Source organism: Apiospora marii, assembly GCF_038362585.1.
Source record: "Apiospora marii strain CBS 49790 chromosome Unknown utg000003l_segment0_segment0, whole genome shotgun sequence".
In the NCBI taxonomy this organism is placed as follows: domain Eukaryota; kingdom Fungi; phylum Ascomycota; class Sordariomycetes; order Amphisphaeriales; family Apiosporaceae; genus Apiospora; species Apiospora marii.
In genome coordinates, this window is record NW_027117374.1 from 319,021 (window position 1) to 342,716 (window position 23,696).

The following is a 23,696-nucleotide window of genomic DNA, read 5'->3' on the forward strand; positions in this document are numbered from 1 at the left end:
GAGAGACGCAGGGGTCCCCCAAGCACTGTTGAAGGGATGGACGCTCATAATGTTGAATGGCCCTCTCAATCTCCATGCCCGGCTTGAAATAAGATTGATGAGGTTCTGGACTTCATTCGCTGCCGACCTAATGCCACATTGCTTGGCACCCCGCAGGGCTGACTCGAACTGGGTTAAGCATTTTGCTTTAAGTATTGCATGCGCAAACCCTGTGCGGCCCCCCCCCCTACTTCCTGTGCGGCCCCCCCCTAACCCGTTCCGGTCGCCCTTCGTACCGATGTGAATGCCCTCACTTCGATACGATATTATAATATATTCATATACCAGAAACCCGGATTCTAACCAACCCGAACCCTATTCGAACCCTACCTAACCTAACCACCTAACCCGAACCCTAACCGGGTGCTTGTAAGTTGGTCGACGACTTTTTGAAATTGACGTTATACTCCGATACATACTCTCAATCAAAACACACGTGACTTTTCTCCATAAAACGACCGGAACGGGTTAGGGGGGGGCCGCACAGGAAGTAGGGGGGGGGGCCGCACAGGGTTTGCGATTGCATGTTCCCTCCCGACACGTTCAGCCGCACCTGGATGCCAGCATATCCCAGTCTCATGTCGTTGATTTTCTCCTTTAGCACGGGCATCCTTGCGCGGGTGGGTGAGTGTACGGGTCGGGGTGTTATCCTGTCGTGCATTTCGAGCGACAGGTCGTATATGTGTCTACCCGCGACAGCGACTGCGCCGCTGACAACAAATTGCGGCACAGGGGAATAAATTTTGTTTGACAGATCCCGAAACGCATCCACGGGGGTCCAGTTACTGTATGAGACAGCAGAGTTAAGCTTATCTGCCAAGCGAAAAGTCTCCTTGTCTTTGGCGTTTTGCCTTTCCGCCGTGGGATATGCGCCGCCGACACACTTGGGGGGACTGGCTTTTTTTTTTTTATTCTTTTCTTTTCTTTCTTTAACACAGCCTGGCTGCCTGGATCAAGGTCGCATTTAGGGGGTCGTATCTTTTAGCCGAGTGTTTATTGAGGGGGACGGCGTGGGAAAGGTTCAGCTGCAGCTGCCTGTTGCAGCATCTACCCCGCCTGCGCCTGGGTTATCATCAATCACATCGGCCCTGTTCTGGGGTCGCTATGCACCTCCAAGACCCTTGGTCCCTAGGAGAGGGAGTGTGTTTCCTTCGCCGCCGAAACGTCAATGTCGGGACCCCAGCGAATTAATGGCATATAAGTCAGCAAACTTCCCAGCCGTTCCCGCCCTGCTGGGCTAGCGCCAGCGTACCTGACTCGCCCACGGGCTCGACCTGGACCTGGCTGGAACGACCTATCAGGTCGGCGGCCTATGTCGGACAAGGCCCCCGACAGATGCGACAGCTGCATTCACGTTGGGGGTGTATGTCGCGCGATGTACCTCGAGCGAAATGCAAACGGCGCGATGTCTTGGCCAAATGGGGAAAGGGTTTTGCTGGCAACGCACTCTCTAGCCAGTACCTAGTATGAACTATAAAGTGTTATAAGTAGACGACGGGAGAAATAGACTGAGGATATGAAGCCAGGAAGCGTTAGCTATCTACAGCTTCTCTTTCAGCCAGCCACAGGGGGGCAGCTAAGGAGGAGATGGCTATACCTATGTAGGAGCGAGGATGCAATTAGTCGAGAGATGATGGCCTTTTCGTGCCTTGCCTAGAACCTTTTTATCCGGCCTACCCCTTCTCCAACTTGGTACCAAGGGGGCGTAGCTGGCTGGCCAGGGGGCCAGGGGGGAGCCGGTCCCTCTGTTCCTTCCCAGTTGTCGAGGTGCAGCATGTTTGTCCAACGACAGGCCCTGGTCGACCCAACGGAGCGTAACACAAAGCACACAGCCAGGGAAAAGGATTTATGAAGCGAGAGTAGAGTACATATGTAACCTAGCAGGATCAGCAGCGCGTTTTCGCCCTTACACCCACCTAGGGGAGGAGACAGGAAAACGCGGACAGGGGAGGCAGAGGCGGGATGCTGAGTCGGGACGGGCCATGCACACTTTTCGCGCACACCCTTACTTGCAAGGCACTTACATGTAGCGTAGCCGACTTACTAAGACAATCCGCGAGATAAGACTGGCCGGTTGGCGTCGTAATATAAGCTGTTCCCGTCCGTTGAGATCGGGCGGGCGAGATCCTTTCTTAAGCTTTCTCGCTTATTGTCTTGGGCTCTTACCCCCTCCCGTTGCAGACGCGCCATCGTCGACGCCCAGCCCAGCTAACCCATCCATCATGTGGTTCAAGAACAATCGCGAGAGCCGCATCCTCCTGCTCGGAGTCGGGGTGATCCTCTCGTTCCTAACCATATCGCACCTGCGAAGCTTGCGGTTAAGGTCCCACGAGTACGCCGCGGCCTCCGCGCAATGGCTCAATCACAACGCCCCCTCCTCGCAAGGGGATAGCCCCATCGTCCCTCCAGTTCAACAACAATCGTCGTGGCACTTCGACGCCGCCCGTGATGCGTTCAACTACGGATTGAGCGATGCGCAATGCGATGTAAGACGAACAATCCAATGGCAATGAGTGGGGGGCTTACCCCCGTGATTCTTCTTCCGGCTGACTGACACCGTTTCGGTAATCCAACAGGCAGCCTTCCCCGGCCTCTTCGCCGAGATCTACCGGGCGCGCGACCACCTGCTCAAGCAGAACAAGACGATCGGGCGCAAGGACGTGCACCTGGACCACGACGAGGAGAAGGCGGGGCGGCCGCACTACGAGCTGCACGTGCTGCTGCACGAGGGCGAGCTGTACGTGCTGCACCAGAACGACGGCGTCTGGCCGCACCACTACCGCGCCGTCGCGGGGCTGTCGGCCTTCTACCGCGCCATGGTCGCCCTGCCGGACCTGCGCGCCCTGCCCAACGTCGAGTTCGTCCTCAACGCCGACGACTACTACGCCCGCCCCGACGAGCCCGGCTTCGCCGACGGCAAGCCCCGCTTCAGCTGGAACCGCCACGTCGACGACCCGTGGACCTGGGTCATGCCCGACTTTGGCGGCTGGATGTTCTCCGACGACGGCGTCCAGTCCTACGCCCAGTTCCGCGCCGACGTCGAGCTCGTCGAGCGCGACTACATGGTCCAGGGCAAGCGCGGCGGCTGGGACGACAAGACTCCCAAGCTCGCCTGGCGCGGCAGCATGAGCCTCGGCGCGTCGCTGCGCAAGTCGCTCGTCGACGCCGCCAAGGGCCACAAGTGGAACGATGTGTCGGCCATGGAGATCCTCGCCGACAAGGACATCCGGACCAACGTGTTGGACATGGCCGATTTCTGTCGGTACAAGGTAAGTTCTCTTTTTCTTCGACCGATATCGCGTCCCTCCAAGCACGGAGGAAGAGGAAGGCTGCTGACACCAAACCCCGACAGTACCTCGCCCACACCGAAGGCCTCTCCTGGAGCGGCCGCCTGCGGTACCTGCTCAACTGCGAGAGCGTGCCGCTGGTGCACGAGCGCGAGTGGGTGGCGCACTTCTACCCGCTGCTGCAGTCGCGGGGCCCGCACCAGAACTACGTGGCCGTCAAGCGGGACTGGTCGGACCTGGCGGACCGGATGAAGGAGCTCGAGAACAACCCGACGCGCGCCCGCCGCATCGCCCACGAGGTCACTTCTTTCTTCCGGGACCGCTACCTCACCCCCGCCGCCGAGGCCTGCTACCTCCGCCGCATGATCACCGTCTACGCCACCGTGCAGAACTTCGAGCCGCAGTCGCACTACCTCGCCAACCCCGAGGACTTCGAGGACCAGAGCGCCGCCCCAAAGGCTGCTGCCCCTGCTTCTCCTCCTCCTCCCCCCAAGGACGCCATCAAGGTGGGGGGCCCCATCACGGATCTGAAAGAGAAGGAGAAGAAAGCAGGGCAGAAGCAGGCGCGGAAGGAGGACAAGAAAGACCCCAAGAAAGAGGTCAAGAACGAGCCCAAGGTGCCCAAGTGGAAGCGTCGCGGTGTTTCGTTTCCTTACTACCTGACCCCGGCGCCGTATTCCAAGTTCGGCTTCCTGGAGACCGACAAGGCGCGATACGAGGCCGAGGGATGAAAAAGAGAAAAAGAGAACAGAAGGGCAGATGCCGTGTACACTTATTCAGCAGCCAGCGTGGTGCATCCACGCTCAGGGGGGTTTTAAGGTTCAGGATCGGGCTAGGCGTTCGGTGTAGGTATTAAACATGAGATAGAGCACATAATCCAGTCGTTCCGTACTGCGAGCTGCCGGACCACTCCGCGGAGGCACAGAAAGAAGAAGATCAAAATAGAGAATAATCATCCAAATTTCCAAATCTCCCTCTCTCTCTCTTTCTCCATGCCTTGTTTGTTCTGTTCTGCCTTTTCTAGGTTCCAGATGTCAAAAATGCGTTTTCGAAAGGGTTCAGGAAATGGAGATAAGCAGGGGTTTGTTTCCACTCATCCCGGCTTATCGGCTAGTGATACCCGGGGAATCGCAGTCCCCCCAGCCCTCCCCACGCAGGTACGGATCCTAACCATCCAATTCCCCCGGTAGTGTAGGAAAGCCTGAGACATACTCCGTAGTCTTTCTGCAGTGCTAGCTTGCAAGCCTACGTGCATCTACGAGCATTTGCAGCAGCGGGTGCTCTGTCAGAGTTCGGCATGACAAAGCTGACATCAGCTGCCTTTTTGAGATGCCGCCGAAGCTGATCTGGACTTGAGCATCAAGATATGAGAGTTGCTTGTCAGCGGCTTAGAGGCAGTGGAGCTTGCGGTGTGCATGGTGGCCCTGGCCCTTGGCGCATATTCCGTCACTCTGGGTTGTTGGGGAATTCGGATATTCGGCTGCTGACGACAGACTTGCCTATTTGTATGGATGTAGCCAATCTTTGGCCTGTCGACCCGTCCAACTGGACTGGAGTCAGGAAGGCTACTTCACTTTGCGGGAATAAACGTATGAGGAAGTCGATTACCGACACAGATAGGGAGATAGAACGTGGATGACAGAAGGCTTGTCGCAGATTGGGCTGGCAGGCTGGTCTAGAAGGGGTCGAATTCCAGTTGATTGCGTCGCGGTGATGACAGTTCAGCAGGGAGATCCTGCTAGACTTGCCAGGCCAAGCTGCATCGGGCGAAGTACGGTAAGTACGGTTCCCTGATTCCATACAATGTATCATTGATTGGTACGGGTGTAGGAGAAATGTTCCATGCTACCCCATTGTCGACAGTGATTGCATGGGGAGGGGCTTGAGGTCATTGTTTCTCGGTTTCTATTCTGACTCCGCTCCCCCAGGCTCAGGCTTTTTGGGGGGCCCAGAAAATGTGCCCAGGATTCTAGGATTCTGCCCAGAATTCTCCCCTCTCGCGATTTCCCCATGCCCAGTTCTTGGCCCTGCCCCCATTGGCTACTGCCCATTGCCCCCCAATGCCACTGCACAACACAGCACCGGGACGGACGGGACTAAGCCATTGTAGGCGTTAGCCGCTGCCCTGCTCGAATCAGGGCACTGCTGCTGGGCTGCTCTCTCCGCTAAGAGGTAAACATGGGCGGGTGCCCGATTAAAACAACAGCAGCAGGCAGTGAGTGGGCCGGCATGTTGGCCACTTCCAGGCGTTAGCTTTCTGGTTCAGCAGCGCAAGCAATAAGGTTCGAAGCAGGAAACATGAAACAGCTCCTACCATTGATTCCCACTGCCTCCCCAGACTTCCCTTATCCATGCCCGTACACAATGAATTCGATTGATTAAAAAACCCATGAAGCATTGAAAGGATCAATGTTTGGATCTGCTTGAATTGAATTGCTTTTGTTTCCTTTTGCTCGTTGCCCCGATCCTCGTCTGCCCAGCCCCGTCGTCCCATCTACTCGGTTTCGCCGTCTTGTCTGCATTGCCCGTCTCTCTGTCTCTCACGCCGAGAGGTCCTGCGCAGTCAGTCAGCCAGTCAGTCAATCCTGTCAGACAGCTTGGCCGCCCAATTTATTCTGGAGACGGGTCTTTCTGGTTGGAACGAACAGGTGGACTGGATCTTGCCCAATGCAACTGCTCGATCGGGTCCTGTCTGTCTCATTGTCAATTCCCATCAATCTCATCAATTGCGTGTTACTTCTCTCCTGTTTGCTTTGGCCAATTGGAGATGAATAATCTCCCATCTCGGTGTATTGCTTAAGCTTTCGTTGCTCTCATTCCCGTCGATCTGCCTGACTTCCGACTCTCCCAGTTCAGACCCCAGCCGATTTTATTAAGGGGCCCTACTTGGTACTCTCTTGCGTCGAGGCAATTGTGGCCAAGTAACCTGCAAGTTCGGACGGAGCTGGAGCACTACTTTCCCAGTTCCATTTCCAGTACCAGCGCAATCCCACCCCCGGCGCGTCCACGTGCACCTGCTCTAAACTGCAATCGCCCATCTGCCCCTGCTTATTGTTGTTCAGTCCAATTCAATGTCTCTCTAAACCCGGGCCCATTGGAAGAAGACTTGGAACTTCCCAATATTCCCGTCCATTCTTCACCAAAAAGGCATCGCTTCAGTCGTCGACGTTCGGCATCTCTTCTGACACTCCCATGAACTATCCCGCCGCTTAAGTCCCATACTACGTTTTCCCATTTGTACATATCATTAATTCAGTCGCCCGACTGCCGTCATAGCCGGTTTCTTTCTCATTCTTCTTTCTCTCCTTACTGCGTGCCAACCCATCGCATCGCCCGGCGGTCATTGAATTTCGCGACATTAGCTACATCGACTCGACACCATAATTGTACACCAACAGGGAGATCGTCGCTTGCACCGTCCCGTTACATTCACCCACCCGAGCGACCCCCAAAGGCATTCGTGCCGCAATCACCGCAGACATGACCGAGACTACCTCTTCCCCATCGCGGTCGAAAGACAAGCAGCCCGAAGAACCACAAGCAGCCCCGTCCGGCATCTTGCCTCCTAAGCTAGAGGGAGCGCTAGAGATGGAGGACCTGACGCTCAAGCCTGCGGCCCAGGAGAGCGCGCCCGAGTCGAGCGCAGCAGCGGCTGCTTCGAGTAGCGAACCGACACAACAAGCGCCTGTCGGTGGTGGCCAAGAGACATCACCCGCGGCGCAGTCATCCTCCCAAAACACCGCAGTATCCGCCACACCCGCAGAAGGGGAAGAACCCACAGCATCATCCACCACCACACAATCAAAAGGCAAAGCTCCCGCCCCGGTCACGCCGCCTCGCGAAGATCCCCTTATGATTGGACCGGCGCCGTCGGAGGAGGCGACCGCCAGGGGCGACTCGGTGGTGGAAATCCTGCTGATATCGACGGCGGCGAGCTCCCGGCATCCGTTCAAGATCACGGAGAGGTATCTGGCCAAGAGGAACGTCAACGTGCCGGGCCTCACCGACGACGGGAGAATGGACCTCATCAGCATTACCGTCTACTCACTCAAAGAGCTGATCCTAAGGGAATGGCGCAAAGAGTGGGAGACTGCTCCCCGGGAGCCAGCTAGTATCCGCCTTATCAGGATGGGTAAAATGCTGGACGATAAGGCGACTCTGCGAAGTGAGTAGTACCCGACCCCCTCTGTCCTTCCCAGCATGCAGGCACCGCTTTGCAAGATTACGTGAGAGAGAGGTTACTGACCAATGCCCCGATTTCCGCTGCAGGTTATGGATTTAGCTTAGAAGCCCCCAACGTGGTTCACATGACGGTTAAGCCGCAAGAACCGGCCGAGGAGGAAGGAGGAGCGGCTAAGGGTGTTAAGGAGGCCGGGCACGACAGCAATGAAGCTGGCTGCTGCTGCATTGTGCTATGATGGAATCCCATCATTTCGTCGCAGAGGATGCCACGAGAATATACCCAGCACAATCCCCTCGGTGGGCTCTTCGAAAAGCGCACTTGTACCTTCCGTCGTCTCCTTTCTGGTCGGGCCCATTTGTTATTGGCGGAAGGGTTGGCACTGTGGCCGACTTATCCTGGTCAAGTGTATGTTTCCGGCCGTCGAGCCCATCTTCTATACACTGCAAGGGACACCCTTGAAAGGAGCCCCTGCCTCACCCATCGAATACGCACATACATTTCATCATCATCATCGGCATTGGACATGCATTTCAGGGACGACGCCGTGGCGGTTTAGCGGGCCACATGCGGAGAGTGTGTGGTCTTGTAATAGGGGAATAAAGCGAGCACATCACGAAGCCCTCGACTCAACTTTCCCCATTTGGCTTTTCATACACAACAACAGGCGATTAGGTGTCGGATGGGATGCTGTTTTGTAGAGAAAAGAGGGGGCCACTGGGACGGATGGCGACCATTGGGGAACACAGCGCACCACTACTCATGTTTGTAATTCAAGACTCTCAGCAGTCTTCACGTCTCTCTCTCTTACTACTACCATAGAGAGTAAACTTGGGCGGGACACGGAACGGGGTATCTGTGTATAGCGTTGGGACATGGCATGAATAGAAGTGTATCATTCTGCCGCGTACTGTTTCACTCCCCGACTGACTTACGACTGCGTGGTTGACGTTGATGCTGTGCCATTCACGATGCATGTTATTTTCTTGAGTGGTCTGTTTGCGGTAGCGGCACCTGTTCGCTTGCGAGACCACCGTACAGCGAACGGAATTGTTGGTAGTGTGGAAAACAGGCTCGAAGATTGACTGATTCTAAAGCTCTCGTGGCTACACACAGGGGGAAGAACTCATGGGTCTCTGAACTGCTGGTTCTGATATTTCTAGAGCAGGCTGGCTATCAGAGAGATATGGTGGTGTTCATGATGGCTATCAAATCACGTGTCCATCCCCATAATGCCAAGTGTAGCTTGGGGGAACCTCTTTGGTCCTCATCATGCTGTTTGTTCTTCATTCATTCGTTGCCCCATTCCTCCACTACATGCTGCCACTGTCCACCACTTGAGACCTCCCCCGACCTTCTTAGATCTTGAGCTTCCGCTCCATCTCGTCATGGATGCCGATGACGCCGCCGGCCGTCTGCTCCTCGCCGGTGTAGACGTCCTCCCAGTCGATGAGGGTCTCACGTCCGCGCAGGATGTCCTCGTGCACGCTCTTGCCGCCGGCACCACCGCCTCCCAGGGCGAGGGGGCGCCACTCGCCGTCCCGCACGGTCTTGAGCTCCATGCCGCGGCGGATGGGCTCGGAGATGCCAAAGGTCTTGCGCAGGGTCTCCATGCGGACGGCGTCCTGGGTGGCCTCCCAGGCCTTGAGGCGGGCCTCGAGGGGGTGGCGCGAGGTGACGGGGTCCGAGGAAGAGTCAGAGGCGGTGGTGAGGGGGACGGCGCCGACGCCGTTGCGGAGGGTGTCGTAGAGGCCTGGCGCGGAGGGGGCGCCGGGGGTGCGGAGGTGGGTGAAGGTTGTGGTGTGGTCGCTGGAGGGGACTATGCGCATCGACTGTTCGGGAGGAACTGAGTTAGCGGGTTGGTTTTCCGGTGAGGAAGGGAGAATCAAGAGGGTGTGTGACGTGTGCGGATATGTAGAGTTGTATGGGTTGATGGTGGTGATCATGAGGGTTGGAGGTGCTTACCATGTTGGCGGTTTGGGTGTGTGGTGATGGATGATATCCGCGAATGTTCTAGTCCTTGTGGTTTCTGTCGCTTGATTGACAGATGTGTTGTTTTTCCAAATGCCCAGCTGATCGAGGGTTCGTGGTAAGTGGTAAGAAGATGCCGCGGCGAGGTTGTGGAAAGTCGGTGGTGGATGTTGATGGGTTGGTTGTTGCAACAGCAAGCTAGCAGCAGTGCAGTGCTGGAGCTTCGGTCGGTCGGTGGTTGCGTACTTCACAGCTCGCTGCGGGCCAGGCTGCGATGGGATGCGTAGCTGACCTCAGAAGGGTAGGTACTGCCCACACCCGCTGAAGGCTCGGGTGGGCCAGTGAAAAGGTACCTGAGGAGCTGGTGCAGCCTTGCCTGGCCCTTGCGCGCCAAAGTTCTTGGCTCCCGGTTAAATCAATTCAGCTAATGCTGCTTAGATGCATAAAAGTCGAGGGTCCCACTATTACTGGGCGACCGACGTCAGGAGAGGCCCATTACTCACAAGTCAGCGTGAGCAATAGTTTCGTCTATTTCCGCGCCATAGAGCTACTTACATATAGCCATGATAGAATAAGAACATAACAAAGGCCAGCTCGAGGACACGCATCTTGAGATGACCCAATTGACAGGATGCGGCCCCCCAAATCCCTCCCGCCCATCGTGAACATCACCAATGGCACCTTTTACCGTACATTCCCCGGCTCATCCAGCCTTCATCCCAACCCGCCGCTCTTCAAGAATCTGAACTTTTCGATTCCCTCGGCTGTTGACCCCCCGACTCACTGGTATGTGGTCGGGCCTTCCCTGAGCGGAAAAACCACATTCCTCAACCTCTTGCGGGGTCGACTATTTTGTGACCCTCCCAGAGCCCGGAGCTTCACTTACGGCCAGACTCGCGATGATGACAAGACCGGGTCGCGGCCGTCCCGCTTGCCGGACCAGATGATCCAGTACGTGGGATTCAACGGCGGCGACACGTTGGGCGGTGGCGGACCCACAGCTGCCGCCTACCTGGCCGCCCGCTACGAGTCGAAGCGCGAGATCACCGACTTCTCCCTGCGCGACTTCCTGCTGGGCAACACGGAGCTGAACGCGCTGGAGAAGCGGGACCAGCCCGCCGACGCGGCGCACTTTGCGCGCGTGGCGCGCGACCTCGGGCTCGCGCCCCTGATGGACCTGCCCGTCACGTCGCTGAGCAACGGCCAGGGCCGCCGCGCCCGCATCGCCCGCGCCCTGCTCGGCAAGCCCGAGGTGCTGCTGCTCGACGAGCCGTTCATGGGCCTCGACCCGCCGACCGTGGCCGGCCTGAGCCCGCTGCTGCGCGACATGGCGAGCGCGGCCAGCCCCCGCCTCGTCTTGACGGCGCGGCCGCAGGATCCCATCCCGGACTGGATCACGCATCTGCTCTACCTGCGCGCCGACTGCCAGGTCGCCACCGCGGGGCGCAAGGAGGACGTGCTGTTTGCGCTGAGCGCGTATGTGCAGGGCGTGATGAAAGGTGCGCACAAGGAAGACGGCAAGCTCGCCGTGCATAACCTCGTGCATCTGGGCAAGACGTTGACGGCCAAGGGCATCACTGGCAGGACGTTGGTGGAAGAGGCCGAGCCGGAGGAAGCGGTCGAATCCAACAAGTCGTTTCAGGAGAACGAGCCGCCGAAGTCTCTCGGGGAGCCGCTGGTGGAGATGGACGGCTGCCGCGTGGCCTACAACGGCAAGGTGGTGCTCGGCAATTGGACACAGAAAGCTGCCGACGGCCAGAATAAGACCGGCCTCGTCTGGACCGTCAGGAGGGGCGAGCGCTGGGGCATCTTTGGGCCCAACGGCTCGGGGAAGACGACCATCTTGTCGCTCATCTGCTCGGACCACCCTCAGGCTTACTCGTTGCCGATCCGACTGTTTGGCCGCAGCCGCTTGCCCGAGCCGGGTTCGGGCAAACTGCCCCTGACCATCTGGGATGTGCAGTCCCGCATCGGCCACTCCAGCCCCGAGATCCACCAGCTCATGCCGCGCAGCTTGACCGTGCGCCAGGTCCTGGAGAACGCCTGGGCCGACACGTTCCGGACCAAAGCCAGGCTGGACAAGCAGAGCAGGGAGAAGGTGGGGGCCGTCCTCCGGTGGTTCGAGGCGGAGCTCAACCCCAGAAGCGTGGCCACCAAATCGCCATCGTCGTCCGGCAGCAGAGACCTGAGTTGGGCGAGCCACTACATGTTCGGCGAGCTCTCCTCCTCGGCGCAGCGCGTCGCCCTCTTCCTGCGCGCCACCATCAAGAACCCCGACGTCGTGGTGCTGGACGAGGCCTGCAGCGGCATGGACGACGGCGTCCGCAACAAGTGCCTGCTGTTCCTGGAGCACGGCGAGCACAAGACGTACGTCACGCGCGACGACGGGTCCGAGGCCGTCGTCGAGAGCGAGGTCGCCAAGCGCGGCGAGGTGCGGGTCGGCGGGCTTACGGAGGACCAGGCTCTGATCTGTATTAGTCACGTCCGCGAGGAGATTCCGGATTGTGTCAGGGAGTGGGTCTGCCTCCCCGAGGCGAATACGGGTGAACCAGCCAGATTCGGGCGGTCACGCGCGCCGTTGGGGAGGGACGAGAAGGGGTGGATGGAGATTTGGGGCATGGGGGATGGCGGCAAAGGGGCATGAAAGAAGTGGATGTGGGTCACTCGAGCATAAACTTACATATCTTCCCGTAGAGTCCACCTACCGGATCACACCATGTCCATAAGCTCTTTTAGATGCACAAACAAATATCCAATAACAACGTCTCAATCCGATGTGGTGTAGTGGTTAACATTAGTCGCTCTCATTACGAGTTCAGTCTGAAAGTCGGAGTTCCGACTAGCCCGGGGTTCGATTCCCCGCATCGGAATCGTTTTTTTGTCTTTTTCTCGTCGCAGGACATGTGCGGTCATTCAACCTTTTTTCGTTTGACATGTCGTGTATGTTTTTTTTGTTTTTTTTCCTTTCTTTCTTATCGTCGCATTGCCTTCATTCTTATACGACCTCTATTCATGGAATGCGACCTTCGCACCGACGACATTGATGGTGTACCGCGCAACTCTGTTGAAACAGATATCGTATTTACAACACAAGGGTATTTCCGATCACGCCACGCCCTTCTATTAATTACATACCCATCTAGTATATAGAGCCGATATCTGGTCTACATGTCTCATGTCATGATAGTTTCCCAAATAACACATCATCAAGTAAGCCAATCCAGCGGCAGATCATCGTGCGGCCGCATGCTGGTGTTCTCCGTCACCTTCCACAAGCTGGATGACTTGTGCCATTTCCAGGCGAGCCATACAATGGACAACACCAGAGTAGAGCCGCCGACGCCCGTGGCGGCGCCCCAGTAGGTGCTGACGTCGTAGTAATCCTTATAGAACCGGCCGTTCTGGAAGTCCATGTAGCCGCCGCCGGCACCGAAAGTACTGCTCTTGCAGACACAGTCGTCGAAGCCCGATATGCTCAGGGCTATCATGGTGGCGAACAATGTCAGTATGGCGAGAAGGTTGGGCACGACCAGCAAGTGCCGGATCCAAGGGCGCGGCTCCTGCTGCAGCCCCAGCAGCACCCACGACGGCACCGTGCAGCACCACCACACCAGGTACGAAAGCGAGCGGCACCCCAGTCCCACGGTCGGAGTGTTGAACGACACCATGAAGGCCATGGTGAAGCCCATGCTCACGATGACCTGCGCTACACCCCAGATGAAGTACCATTTCCAGGGGCGCGACACCAAGTCCCGCTGGAAATCCTGGTGCGTCAACATGGGCTTGGTCCCAGGGTTCCTGAACAGGTTGGGCAGTGGCATGTGGGCTCTGTCAGGGTGCGCGATGTAACTCAGCACCGTGTCGGTCACGCCGCAATAGCGCAGTCGCCGGCCCTGGCCCAGGAACTCGCCGATGCTAAACTCCTCTGTGTCGTCGGCGTTGGCGTTCTGTGTGTTCCCGCGTCGTGCACGCCAATGCGGTGGTGTGTTCTCACGCGGCTGAGGTAGGGGCACAAAAAGCTGGTCGATATTGAAGAGCCATCGCTCGATCAGGTCGCCGCACCGTGTGGCCGACGTCGGGTTGCGGTCCACCACGGACGCGAAGACGACGATCGGAACCCAGAGGAGCAGCAGGCCAAGCGCGAGCGAGTGGGCCGTCAGGTTGTCGCCCAGCGCCGCGAAGGCGATGACGATGGAGAAGGCGAAGGACATGCCGAACCAGATGATGCTGATATAAACCGGGTAGACGCCCTTGCGCCGCTGCAGCCGGAGCTGGAAGGCCAAGTTCTCGTTGAGATTCTCCAGCTTCCCGCGCCTCGCCTCGATCAGCTCGGTGTCCAGCACGTACGGCCAGAGGACACCCCGCAGCAGCGCCGTGTCTCGACGCTGGTCCTGCTCGGCCTTGCTCCTGCGCCGCGGGTACTCGTACTGGTTGACGCAGCTGAGGATGTAGAGTGCGTTCTTGACGCAGTCGCTTTCGTTTTGGTTCTTAAACAGGGCGGGCTTGGACGCGCAGTGGTGGATGGTCATGATGTTCCAGAAGGTCGTGGTAATGGCGGCTGCGGGGGCGCCGATCCAGTTGGCGAAGGCCTCGGCGTTGCGCCACTTCTTGTGGGACAGCGACTCGTAAGGGAACTGGCTCATCAGCGCGATGGCTGGCAAGATCCAGGTGGTCAGGATCTGGAAGGACGCGATCACGTCGCTGTACTGTGGCTCCGTGCCGCAGTAGTACTTGCAGCCGTCGGTGGTGAGCGCGAGTGGTCGTTGGTCCTCTGGCCCCTGGAAGTTCCTCAACGTGCCATTCCAGACGGCCCATTCGGGGAGGGTCCTGTTGTTGCGTCGATCTTCGGCCACTCGACGACATTCGTCGAAGTTGGTGGGTTTGGTGGCAGCAGCGACGAGTGTTGCCCATAATAGGCTTCCAGCGAGTAATGCGCGACTCATGCTGGCGATCAGTCAAGCAGAATCGACTTATGTTCAAGGGGAACCGAATAGGGAGGCCTTCGGGAGGAGGAGAGCATCTTTATAATCTGAGATTGCATCCCACGCCGCAGCCAGCCAGCCCATGCCCGTCCGTCTTTAGACAAGCCTCCCAAAAACAACATTTGCTTTCCCCTCGCAGAGCCTCACCACTTCGCAAATCCGAGACTCGCAATTGCGCCCTTGTACTACCCACCATCAAGCCATCGGTGTCTAGGTCATGATCGACACTGTTGCCTATCAGAAGCGAACTAACGTCTCCAGGCCGTTCAACGCGGGGGATCATGATTGGGCCGACGAGGAGTTCGCGTTCGTGTGGCGTGCAGGCTCAGCTCACCCGCCGCTCCAGGTCTGCCAGTAGAGTCGCAGCATATCAAGCCACGGCTTAGCTCGAGACATTGTGGCTTCATACTCGCGGGATCATTGCATTCCAGCCGCGCAAGACATTATATGCAATTGCAGGCCGCCTCTCTGAGTCAGATTGCACACTGCCCTTCTCTAGTTTTGATCAGATCAGATCATCTTGCACTAGCGCAGCGGCAGGAATAACCAGCTAACAAAAGAGACTCTTCGTCCCAGCAATCCAGGTTCTCCGTGATAGGATACCTGAAATTCATGTTGGGTATGGTTTCTTTAATACCGAGGCTGCGGAAGTCATAGTGGAGCTTGCACAGTGCAACGCAATCGGCATACACTTAACATCAGGTACTTAGCTGCAAGTATGGTAGCGCTCCGTTGTAAGGTCGGTCAGGTTGTTAGCCGCAGACGACCAAAAACAGCCGCGCCTCCACCCCTCTGTCGACAACAAGCGCCGGCCAAGACGCGTTTTTGCCTACGTCCCAAGCCACACCATTAATACAAGTAGAACAAAATTAGAAAGAAACAATGGCTGTTCCTACCATACCAGAGTCAGCCAGTCCTAGCCCCCCAATGCAATGTTGAGTCACATAGGTTTTGCTGACGAGGAAACCGCCCCTCACTCCAGCTTCCCCGCAATCCGCGCCTGCATCTTCGACCTGGACGGCCTCCTCATCAACACCGAGGACATCATCACCAACGCCATCAACCAGCTCCTGGCCAAATACGAAAGACCGCCCCTGACGCGCCCGGTCCGCGCCCAGCTCATGGGCCTCGCCAACTCCTCCAACGGCGACGCCTTCCACGGCTGGGCCCAGCTGCCCCTCTCCCGCGAGCAGTGGGCCCGGGAGTCCAAGCAGGAGTTCCACCGGCAGTTCCCGCACTGCGCCCCACTGCCCGGCGCCCAGGCCCTGGTCTCGAAGCTCGGCAGCTCCAGATCTGGGGACGGAGACGGAGACGGACAGCGAATCAGGCTGGCTTTGGCGTCCGGCACTACGGCGCAGAACTACGCCCTCAAGACCTCGGCGTCGTCGGAGACGCAGAAACTGCTCAGTTCATTTCCGCCGGAGAACAGGGTCCTAGGAGACGACCCACGGCTACCCTCCAAAGGCAGCGGTCGCGGGAAGCCGGCGCCCGATATCTACCAAGTGGCGCTGCAGACCCTGAACGCGACGGCGGGGGCGGCGGGCGAAAGGCCCATCTTGCCCAGCGAATGTCTGGTGTTCGAGGACAGCGTGGTTGGCGTCGAGGCCGGGCGGCGGGCGGGCATGCGGGTGGTCTGGGTCCCTCACTCGGACATGGCGACCGAGTACCGCGGGAGGGAGCAGGTGGTGCTGGCGGGGAGGAGCGGCATGGTGGAGATTGGGGACGAGGAGCAGCTCGGCGAGGTGGACGATGGGTGGGCCGAGATGATCCCCAGTCTGGAGCACTTTGATTATGCAAAGTATGGCATCGGTGTCGTATCCTGAGACTATCCGACGTTAATATTCGCCGGCATACAGGAGATCCGCATGGATCTTCAACCTACGTTAGCCTACAGCATCAAGAGCCTCTGACCAACTAACAGACGATTGTGCCCTTTATCTGTCAAATAGTATCAACCCCTTTAAGCACATTGCAACAACATATACCCATCACAACTTGCTACGTTAGACGAGTGGCACTTCAATCCTTAATAGAAAAGCTTTGATTCAGGGAGATCTAGACATATTTAAGACACCCCTTCCACCCCCTACGATTATCAGTCTGGCAAATCTACCCAATATAACCTGGGAAGCGCATCGCTTTCAGGATAGCGCCGGTAGATCCCCCAACCATGATACTTCTGCCTTCTGTCACTAACAAGGTACGCAGCCATGTTGGGTTGAGCCTTGACATATTCCCACACTTGGAAAACCCTGACATATTTGCCCGACTTCCTGCCCTGCTTCTTGGCCTTGGGGAAAGCATAAGAGGCTCCGTCAAGGCACTATGTTCATTGATTTGACATGTTCATGCATGTAATATTTTACATGCCAACATACGTTGCTAAGCAAAGTATGTATCTACGAGTAAATGTGTAAATCTGATCACTCATCATTCATTTTAGACCTTTCGTATACCAGTAATCCTGGTTTCATGTGATTGAAAAAATCAGCCCCTAGTTTTCTCAACTTGTCTGTGGGAAAAGAAAAACTGCGAGTTAGGATCTCTGCAGGTCATATATCATAGAGATACGGCTGCTGAAGCTGTCACGGATGGAAAAAATGTTCATGCATGGTGAAGGTATCAGGACTATAATGGTGATTTTTTTCGGTTCTGTCAATAGGGGCGTGAATTGGGGATGTCTAAATCAACTCACATTTTTCATACCCGGACACAATTCATAGTCATGAAAACCTAACATGCCCTAAATTTCAATTTCATGAATGGATAGGACATGACGAACCTGCCGGACTCCATGGTTCGCAAAAAGCACAAACATATGGGCGTGAAGGGCTCAGAGATCGTGTCCCTCGTCTACGTCTTCTTACACAAAACTACTTGAGTAGGACATCTCGAAGCTGTTTCAATACATTCCTTGCTCCGATAAAAAACGGGGTCTCTGTTTCTTCTGCTATCAAGCCTAGCGATCTCGAATAAATCGAAGATTTCCACCCATACATATCTAGCTTTCCCTCCAGCATTGCATTCATCATGTAGACAGAAAGGCTGCGTAGAACCGAGACGTAACCTACCCAACTCCCATCCCACTGGCTGGTCCCTTCCTTCCTGCCGGGGACTTGGCCAAACCTGCTGAACACCGTCTTGCGCCGGGGGTGCCTGACCCAACCCACCGACGTACTATCTGGCCATAGATCCCCAGCGTCTGGCTGGCCGATCTTTGCTCCCATTGAGCTGCCTCGGCGACGCGGCCGCGCTGCACCAACGACCGGGGGCTAATAAGAAAGAAGAAGGGCGGTGTATAGCAAGTCGTCATATTTCGACAATGGCCTCGTTTCGGTGATTGCGCTCAGACAAACAGACAGACGTACGATGTCGAAATCACTGCTTACATACGGAGTGCACCTCACACACACAGCATACGTCCTTTCGTTGTCCTGGTCTTCTCGTCAAAGTGCTTATTCCGCAATTCCAAGACAATCTCGTGGCCCCATATGCGCACCCTCGCCCGCACACAGTCTAGTCCCCCCGGGGCCCCCACTTGCAGCCTCATAAAGGCCCGATACCTTTTTTTCAGGCCACTAAGTAACACGTGCTTCAACGCAGGCAATTCTGCATATATTCCCGCTCAACGACGGTTGGCGAACCGAACGGCTGGATGACTAAAGTGGCAGGCTGCCGGTGGGGTACACTTGTGAGGGCGAGAACCATGGGATGCCGAAACTATCTTTTTGCCGCCCCATCGAGCTTCCGTATGTATGAATGTATCTGCTTCCCTCGAACTCTGCCAGCTGGTAGATTGAGTATTGCGATCTGCTCTCTTCCCCACCTTGCCGGACACGTTCATATCGTATTTAAGCTAACGAGCCCCGTTCGGCACCGAGGGAGTGTTTTCTCGGCGATGTGCCCGGCGATCTGGCTTGGGGACCACCAGGGGTCTTGAGCTGGAGAAGATTGGTTTGGGCGTTGGCGGGGAGAGGAAGAAGAAAAAGGGGGAAGAGGTAGTAAGCACTGGAGTAGTTGTAGTATGTACGTCTTGTTCGTTTCTGCCGTAGAACGGATGCCAAGAAAGCTTAGCCTGACATTCTTACATCGTGGCCAGGTTCTTCAACGATCACAGCAGCTGATTAAACGGAGTACTCAAGATAGCCTCAATGATTAGATTCATACAGATTTGTTAATGTATACGTATGTGTACTACTTTGTGCTTTCGTAGCTTCATAACCGCGTTCCCGTGGTTTGTGCATCTGTCCGTTCCCCCCTTTTCCCCTTGCCCGTATTAATAATACATGTATGTGCTCTGTGGTGTATCTCTATAAGTGCAATGCTTTTTATGTTCGTATATTGTATGTATGCTTCGTTCGTTCGCTCATCGGCGATAGTACGCCCCCCTCTCCATGTCGTCCGAGCCGTGGTGCTGCTCGGCGGAGACGGAGAAGTCGCTCTGGACCTGGATGCCGCCGGCGTGCTTCTGCAGCGGCAGCTCGTCGAGCGAGTGGCCGTCGGTGTCGCTGTCCATCTTGGCGAAGCCGTGCTTGGAGCGGGTGCCGGACCGGATCCCGCTGTTGCCGCCCCCGCCGCCCGCCGCGTTGGCGCCCATGCTGGTCCCGCCGATGGTCTCGGTGCCGAACTCACCGCCCTTGGACTGCTGGAGCCCCGACTTGCCCAGCCCCGTCGTCCGCGTCTGGTTGCGCCGCGACGAGTTGAGCGAGCCCCACTGCGATGAGATCTTGGTCATCACCGGCCGCAGCGTCGGCAGGCAGGCGCTGATGACGCCGCATGCGCTCTCGACGACGCACCACGTGCAGGCTTCCGCCAGGGTCCACGTCGTGTCCTCGACGCGCCAGTGCATGATGGTGGTGAAACGATAGATACTGGCGAACAGGACGCTGGAGTGGAAAGAATTAGCACGAGATAACAGTAGTCAAAAGGGGACCGAAGGATCTTTGCTTACAAACTGCCCAGCAGGAACATGAAGAGGAGCGAGATCTTCTGCGTGATGTTGACCTGCAGATGCCAGACCTGCCCGACAGGCAGGGCGAGGATGGCGATGTCGGTGACGATGTTGGGGATGGCGTTGCCGACGAACGAGGCCTTGAGGTCGATGCAGGTGCCCGGCAGGCTCTGGTCCCAGGCCTTTGGGATCGGGTTGCACTGGAAGACGCAGACGGCCACGATGGCGATCCACCAGGCGATGACGACGGCGCCGATGGTGTACGACATGATCTTGAAGTTGCGCGAGGGGAAGATGCGCAGGTACATTTGGAGCACCGACAGTTTGACCAGCATCACGGCCGTCACGTACACGCACTCGAAGCCCAGCAGCAGCTTGAAGAACTCGGTCAGCGTCTCGGGCGGCACGATGGCCATGTGCTTGCCGAGGCCGTTGGCGATCACTGTTGGGGTCCCGATGTCAGTCCCCAGAATTCTTTTTCCATCATGAAGATACCCCATATAATACCACCCATCCGTCCGCTCTTCTGATCATACACTGTTTGTTTCTGTCGACGAAACGGCCCAAAACCCCAAGTGACCGCAGAAAAAAAAAGAAAAACACATACTGCCATAGTTGAGACCTCCGGTGATGAACGTGACGACCAGGGCCGCAACGAGCATGTAATCGTCCAGGGCGAATCCGAACGACTTGAGGTACCTCGCCCAGAAGCGCAGGCCCACGAAGAAAGTAGCCAGCACCAACAGGGCCGTCGTGGTCGCCGACTGGTGCGGCCCTTGGTCCTCGTAGACGTCGAAGTCGCGGGCGCGCACGGCGGGCGCGCCAAGGATGGGTATAGCCACCATGGTGGGCGGCGATGGCTGATTTTGTTTTTCCCTTTTTCTTTTTCTTTCTATTGGCTCGGCTGTCGTGGTTGGATATAAGTCGTGGCTAGATAATACCGGAGGTGGTGATGGGTCAACAGCAACGGTAGCGCGGACGGGACGCGGACGGCGGCGGCAAACGACGACGGCGGCAACGGCAGCGACGGCGGCGGTAACGGCGTGTTGTTACTGATAGGGTGACGGCGATAGGTTGTTGAATGAGTGGACAAAGGAAACCATTTTTTGGCACCTTCAACGGGACGACACGACACTACTAACCTAGGTGGACTGCCAAAGCAGTGCGGGCCCGTCTATTACTATATACTGTAGTTGCTTGGCTACACAGATGTACGTAGTTCTGCGGTCAGTACGTCGGACATACCACTATGTATGCTCATACATGGACAGCCGTAATCCCAGCATGGGACTGCAGATGTACTGCCAAAGCAGAAGTTAGTTACTTCGGTACACACCTGCTGCCGCAACGAACTCTAATCTGCCAGACGGTTTCATCGTGGCTCGCTAGCTCGGGCTTAGCTCCGGGCTATTTCATAGGCATGAACGCAGCACAGACGGTAGTAGCTAGGCGGCTCCCCTCGCCACTTTCCTCCGCGCCGCCTGCAGGCTTTGGGGTAACGAACGGGGCTGTTTGTTACTCGTTACCACAGGCAGTCCCGAATCCAGGGTCCTCGCTTGGCTGGTTGAGCCTGGGATACTGTAAGGATGAGATGACGGGATCTACCAATACTCACCTGAGCTAAACCACGTGTGTTTCGGCGTACGTGTGCATGTATCCATGTGCAGGGTGGGAAATGCGATATATCAGATGCACCACGCACATGCCGAACCGAAAACCTGGTTTTCCAAATTCCCACCCCTTGGCAGGAATTCTTCCGTATCGACCCAATCTATACCGAGGTCTGCCATGTCGGACATCCTCTCAACAATCTCTGCAAAAATGGGGGAGGGTTGCCTTTGATGGTTGGTAATCCCCTTAACCCCGTTATGATTGCACTCTCGGCCGCAGCCTCGATGCACCGTCGAACCTTCGGTTTGCTGGTTCGGCTCCGCTCACTGGTACGTAATGCTGGAAAAGGATCAGCGAGTGCTGCAGATGTGCCCCACTGGTAAGGCAGGGGTTTTTTGAAAGGTGTCAAGGCAGTACAAGTCAAAAGTGTCAAGGTGCCAACTTGCCAAGTGTGTTCTGGTCAGGATTCTGGTGTGTACTCCGTAACTCTAGGTTCATATGCTAGTAACGCTCTAACGGTTCTCATCTGTGCAGAGAAACTAGGTCGTACTACTCTGCGCATCAAACCTCCCAACGGCAGGGCGGCCCCCGCCAGCAGCCAATCAGCGGCCGGCTGATGTCCGAAAACATCCATTTTGGGTCACATCGCGTTTTGGCTGAAAAAAGACCCCGGCGAGAAGCTGGTAGGGGTGTAGTAATGTTGGCGGAATCCGGCTGCAACCATCTAGACTGGGCAATTCCGGGTCTTCCGGGTCGGCCCCGTCACCGACCGCTAACGACCAAATAGACCAATGCCGATGCAGTGCATGCAGATGCACGGCAAGCGTAGCGAAGCGAACGACGCCAAACAAGCCAAGCGAGCCTGATAAGGAAGAGACGGGCTGACGGGTAACGGCTGACGGCTGACGGTATTTGTTCCGTTGGTTCCTTATTCCCGATTCGTTCGTGCCACTTGGACGCCAAAACGCTTATGGACGACGATGCCCACATGGCGCCGCTCCATGAGTCGTGCAATTAGATAATACGAAACGTCGTACTGCATTGCACCGCGAAGGGGCCGCCGGCGTGGGTTAGCCAGTTACACAATTGACAAGTCGAGACCGCCGTTCCAGCCTGCGTGGCTCCCCGAACGCGTGCAGGTGTGGGCTTTATGGATATATGGATGATTGACAGGGTGCTTTTGGGCCTTTTGGCGTCGGCGACCTGGCAGAAAGGACCTGGTGCTGGGTTGCTTAGAGACCCCTTCTCTCCTCGCCAAACACCCTGGACCTGGACCTGGTAGAAGACCTGGGTTTGGAGACGGGCGGGGCCGATAGGTTCGCGAAGATCTTACCCGCTCGGTTAAAGACGATTACTAAGTGTACCTGCAGGACCTCTTTCGGGGCCTCTCCTATGCACTACCCAATCTGTACAAACAGCCGAGATCCCCCCCTATACCTGATCCCAAGGCAGTATAACAAACGAGCAAAAGACTGGCTCTCTTCTCTCTCGCGCCCCCTTCCACCATACGAAACCATTGCCCAAAACGGACAGAGCGTCATAGATAAAAACAAGTCATCACCAACACCACCACCACCATCACAATGGCTACTTCTCAGACCCCCACCGCCAAGCCCACCATCGTCTTCGGCCCGGGCGCGTGGCATAGGGCGCGGTGCTTTGACACCATCCGAGCGGCGCTCCATTCGCAGGGCTGGGAGACCGAGGCAGTCGAGTACCCCTCGGTCGTTGAAGCCGACAAGCATGCCGAGGCCCTGCGCAGCGGCGGCGGCGACATCGAGGCCAAGGGCCTGCCGGGCCTCGACGCCGACGCGGATGCCACCCGCGACGTCCTGCGCCGCCTCTCGGACCAGGGCAAGGAGATCGTGCTGGTCGTGCACTCGTACGGCGGCCTCGTCGGCGCCAACGCCCTGGGCGCCCCCGCCGATGCTAACCACCCCGACGGCAGCAAGGCCGCCGTCGAGAAGTACGGCATCCAACACCGCAAGGCCGCGGGCCAAAAGGGCGGCGTCGTCATGTACGTCTACCTGGCCGCCTTCGTGACGCCCAAGGGCGGCTCCATCTACAACATGCTGGGCGGCAACTGGCTGCCGTGGATGCTCCCGCGCGGCGACGTCGTCGTGGCCGACAAGCCGGTCGAGACCTTCTACCACGACTGCCCCGCCTCCGTGCAGCAGCAGTGCGTGGCGGACCTGTGCCTGCAGTCCAAGCAGGTGTTCCTGGACTCGGTGGCGTACGAGCCCTGGAACGACGGCGTCGAGTGCGCCTTCTACTTCTGCGACGAGGACAAGGCGCTGCCCCCGCCCATTCAGGCCCAGCTCGCGGCTCAGCTGGGGCCCGACGCCCTCACCTACCACGCCCAGACCTCGCACTCGCCCTTCCTGTCCCGGGTCGACGAGGTCTGCGCCTTCCTCGTCGACGTGGCCGCGCAGGGCCAGCAGCGCGCCCGCAAGATATAGATCCTAGGTTGAGGGTTTGCGCCATGACTTATTTGCGATACCCCACCCATCCATCCACCACAACGATGTCTGGGATTGGAACATCAGAAGCGAGGCTGCGTTATTGAACTTTTTCTTGTCGAGCGTTGTTACCAAAAGCGATCCAGAATTAGCATATTTACTGTTATATAATTAGAAATACCATGTCTATAGATAATAGAGAGGAGGGAACAGCAT

At 57.0% G+C, this 23,696-nt stretch overlaps 8 protein-coding genes across 8 annotated transcripts; 5 read left to right on the plus strand and 3 right to left on the minus strand.

Moving 5' to 3' along the window:
- Positions 1 to 2,261: 2,261 nt before the first annotated feature.
- Positions 2,262 to 4,057, plus strand: PG985_003569 (uncharacterized protein; the record flags this gene model as incomplete). Its single annotated transcript, XM_066823338.1, has 3 exons — positions 2,262 to 2,525; positions 2,616 to 3,308; positions 3,392 to 4,057. 3 exons carry the CDS (start codon positions 2,262 to 2,264, stop codon positions 4,055 to 4,057), a joined length of 1,623 nt encoding a protein of 540 aa, XP_066686498.1.
- Positions 4,058 to 6,806: 2,749 nt separating this feature from the next.
- PG985_003570 (uncharacterized protein) lies at positions 6,807 to 7,499 on the plus strand (the record flags this gene model as incomplete). The annotated part of the gene is made up of 1 exon (XM_066823339.1): positions 6,807 to 7,499. One exon carries the CDS (start codon positions 6,807 to 6,809, stop codon positions 7,497 to 7,499), a length of 693 nt encoding a protein of 230 aa, XP_066686499.1.
- A 1,365-nt stretch (positions 7,500 to 8,864) lies between these two features.
- PG985_003571 (proteasome maturation factor) lies at positions 8,865 to 9,474 on the minus strand (the record flags this gene model as incomplete). The annotated part of the gene is made up of 2 exons (XM_066823340.1): positions 8,865 to 9,338; positions 9,472 to 9,474. 2 exons carry the CDS (start codon positions 9,472 to 9,474, stop codon positions 8,865 to 8,867), a joined length of 477 nt encoding a protein of 158 aa, XP_066686500.1.
- Positions 9,475 to 10,108: 634 nt separating this feature from the next.
- On the plus strand, positions 10,109 to 12,121 carry PG985_003572 (uncharacterized protein; the record flags this gene model as incomplete). The annotated part of the gene is made up of 1 exon (XM_066823341.1): positions 10,109 to 12,121. The coding sequence occupies one exon, from the start codon at positions 10,109 to 10,111 to the stop codon at positions 12,119 to 12,121; it is 2,013 nt and encodes a 670-aa protein (XP_066686501.1).
- Positions 12,122 to 12,683: 562 nt separating this feature from the next.
- Positions 12,684 to 14,420, minus strand: PG985_003573 (uncharacterized protein; the record flags this gene model as incomplete). Its single annotated transcript, XM_066823342.1, has 1 exon — positions 12,684 to 14,420. The coding sequence occupies one exon, from the start codon at positions 14,418 to 14,420 to the stop codon at positions 12,684 to 12,686; it is 1,737 nt and encodes a 578-aa protein (XP_066686502.1).
- A 971-nt stretch (positions 14,421 to 15,391) lies between these two features.
- PG985_003574 (HAD-superfamily hydrolase- subfamily IA- variant 3) lies at positions 15,392 to 16,282 on the plus strand (the record flags this gene model as incomplete). The annotated part of the gene is made up of 1 exon (XM_066823343.1): positions 15,392 to 16,282. One exon carries the CDS (start codon positions 15,392 to 15,394, stop codon positions 16,280 to 16,282), a length of 891 nt encoding a protein of 296 aa, XP_066686503.1.
- A 2,543-nt stretch (positions 16,283 to 18,825) lies between these two features.
- Positions 18,826 to 20,255, minus strand: PG985_003575 (uncharacterized protein; the record flags this gene model as incomplete). The annotated part of the gene is made up of 3 exons (XM_066823344.1): positions 18,826 to 19,345; positions 19,411 to 19,852; positions 20,018 to 20,255. 3 exons carry the CDS (start codon positions 20,253 to 20,255, stop codon positions 18,826 to 18,828), a joined length of 1,200 nt encoding a protein of 399 aa, XP_066686504.1.
- Positions 20,256 to 22,604: 2,349 nt separating this feature from the next.
- On the plus strand, positions 22,605 to 23,480 carry PG985_003576 (uncharacterized protein; the record flags this gene model as incomplete). Its single annotated transcript, XM_066823345.1, has 1 exon — positions 22,605 to 23,480. The coding sequence occupies one exon, from the start codon at positions 22,605 to 22,607 to the stop codon at positions 23,478 to 23,480; it is 876 nt and encodes a 291-aa protein (XP_066686505.1).
- Between the last annotated feature and the right edge of the window lie 216 nt (positions 23,481 to 23,696).